Source organism: Chinchilla lanigera, unplaced genomic scaffold, assembly GCF_000276665.1.
Source record: "Chinchilla lanigera isolate Chin_1 unplaced genomic scaffold, ChiLan1.0 scaffold00021, whole genome shotgun sequence".
NCBI lineage: Eukaryota > Metazoa > Chordata > Mammalia > Rodentia > Chinchillidae > Chinchilla > Chinchilla lanigera.
The window spans coordinates 4,148,939-4,149,532 of record NW_004955422.1 but is presented as its reverse complement, the minus strand read 5'-3'; the positions used below and the strand labels follow the sequence as shown (position 1 = coordinate 4,149,532).

The 594-nt window shown below is 55.9% G+C and overlaps 1 protein-coding gene across 2 annotated transcripts in view; it reads left to right on the top strand.

The window, feature by feature from the left end:
• Positions 1–290: 290 nt before the first annotated feature.
• The window catches only part of Api5 (apoptosis inhibitor 5), a 27,330-nt gene continuing 27,026 nt past the window's right edge, over positions 291–594 (top strand). Inside the window, exon 1 of one of the 2 annotated variants that reach the window (XM_005384089.2) lies at positions 291–522. In XM_005384089.2, the coding sequence (XP_005384146.1) occupies positions 454–522 (69 nt within the window). In that variant the 5' untranslated portion in view covers positions 291–453. The remainder of the gene's footprint in view (positions 523–594) is intronic. The other variant, XM_005384088.2, reaches the window with a different exon arrangement.

Genomic DNA, 594 nt, shown 5'->3' with positions numbered 1-594 from the left:
TACTTTGAAAATAACAATATGCAATATACTAACCATTGTAACTCTCCTACAATCTTGTTTTGAAATTTTATACCTTGTTTTTATTGTCTATTTGACTTCTTTAAAACAAAAAATAAGGAAAGATAAATAAATAAAGATAAAAACATGTAAAGTAAAAAAAGAAAAATCAGGGTGCGCTCCTTGAATCGCCCTCGCTGCTATTTGCACCTCCGAGCGTGAGGGGGCGACATAAAACACAGGCGGCGCGTTGGCTTGAGGGCGAGGCCGCTCCCGACGCGTACGTCACTACGTAGACGTTGAGGGCGGAGCCGCGCTGTGCGCGGTGACTGGCGGCGGCACTGGCGGCACCTGGAGACGTAATAGTGCGGGGTTTAGGCTTGGAGAAGTTCCGAGGCGGCAGAGGCGCCGGCGACGGCTTCGACAGCGGGAGCGGGCCGGGGCTTGGCGCTCACCATGCCGACGGTGGAGGAGCTTTACCGCAACTACGGCATCCTGGCCGACGCCACGGAGCAAGTGAGCCAGGTAAGTCCCGAGCGGCCTGCAGCGCCCCGCGCGCGGCCTCTGAAGCGCTGCCCGCCGGCCCGGCGGGGTGGG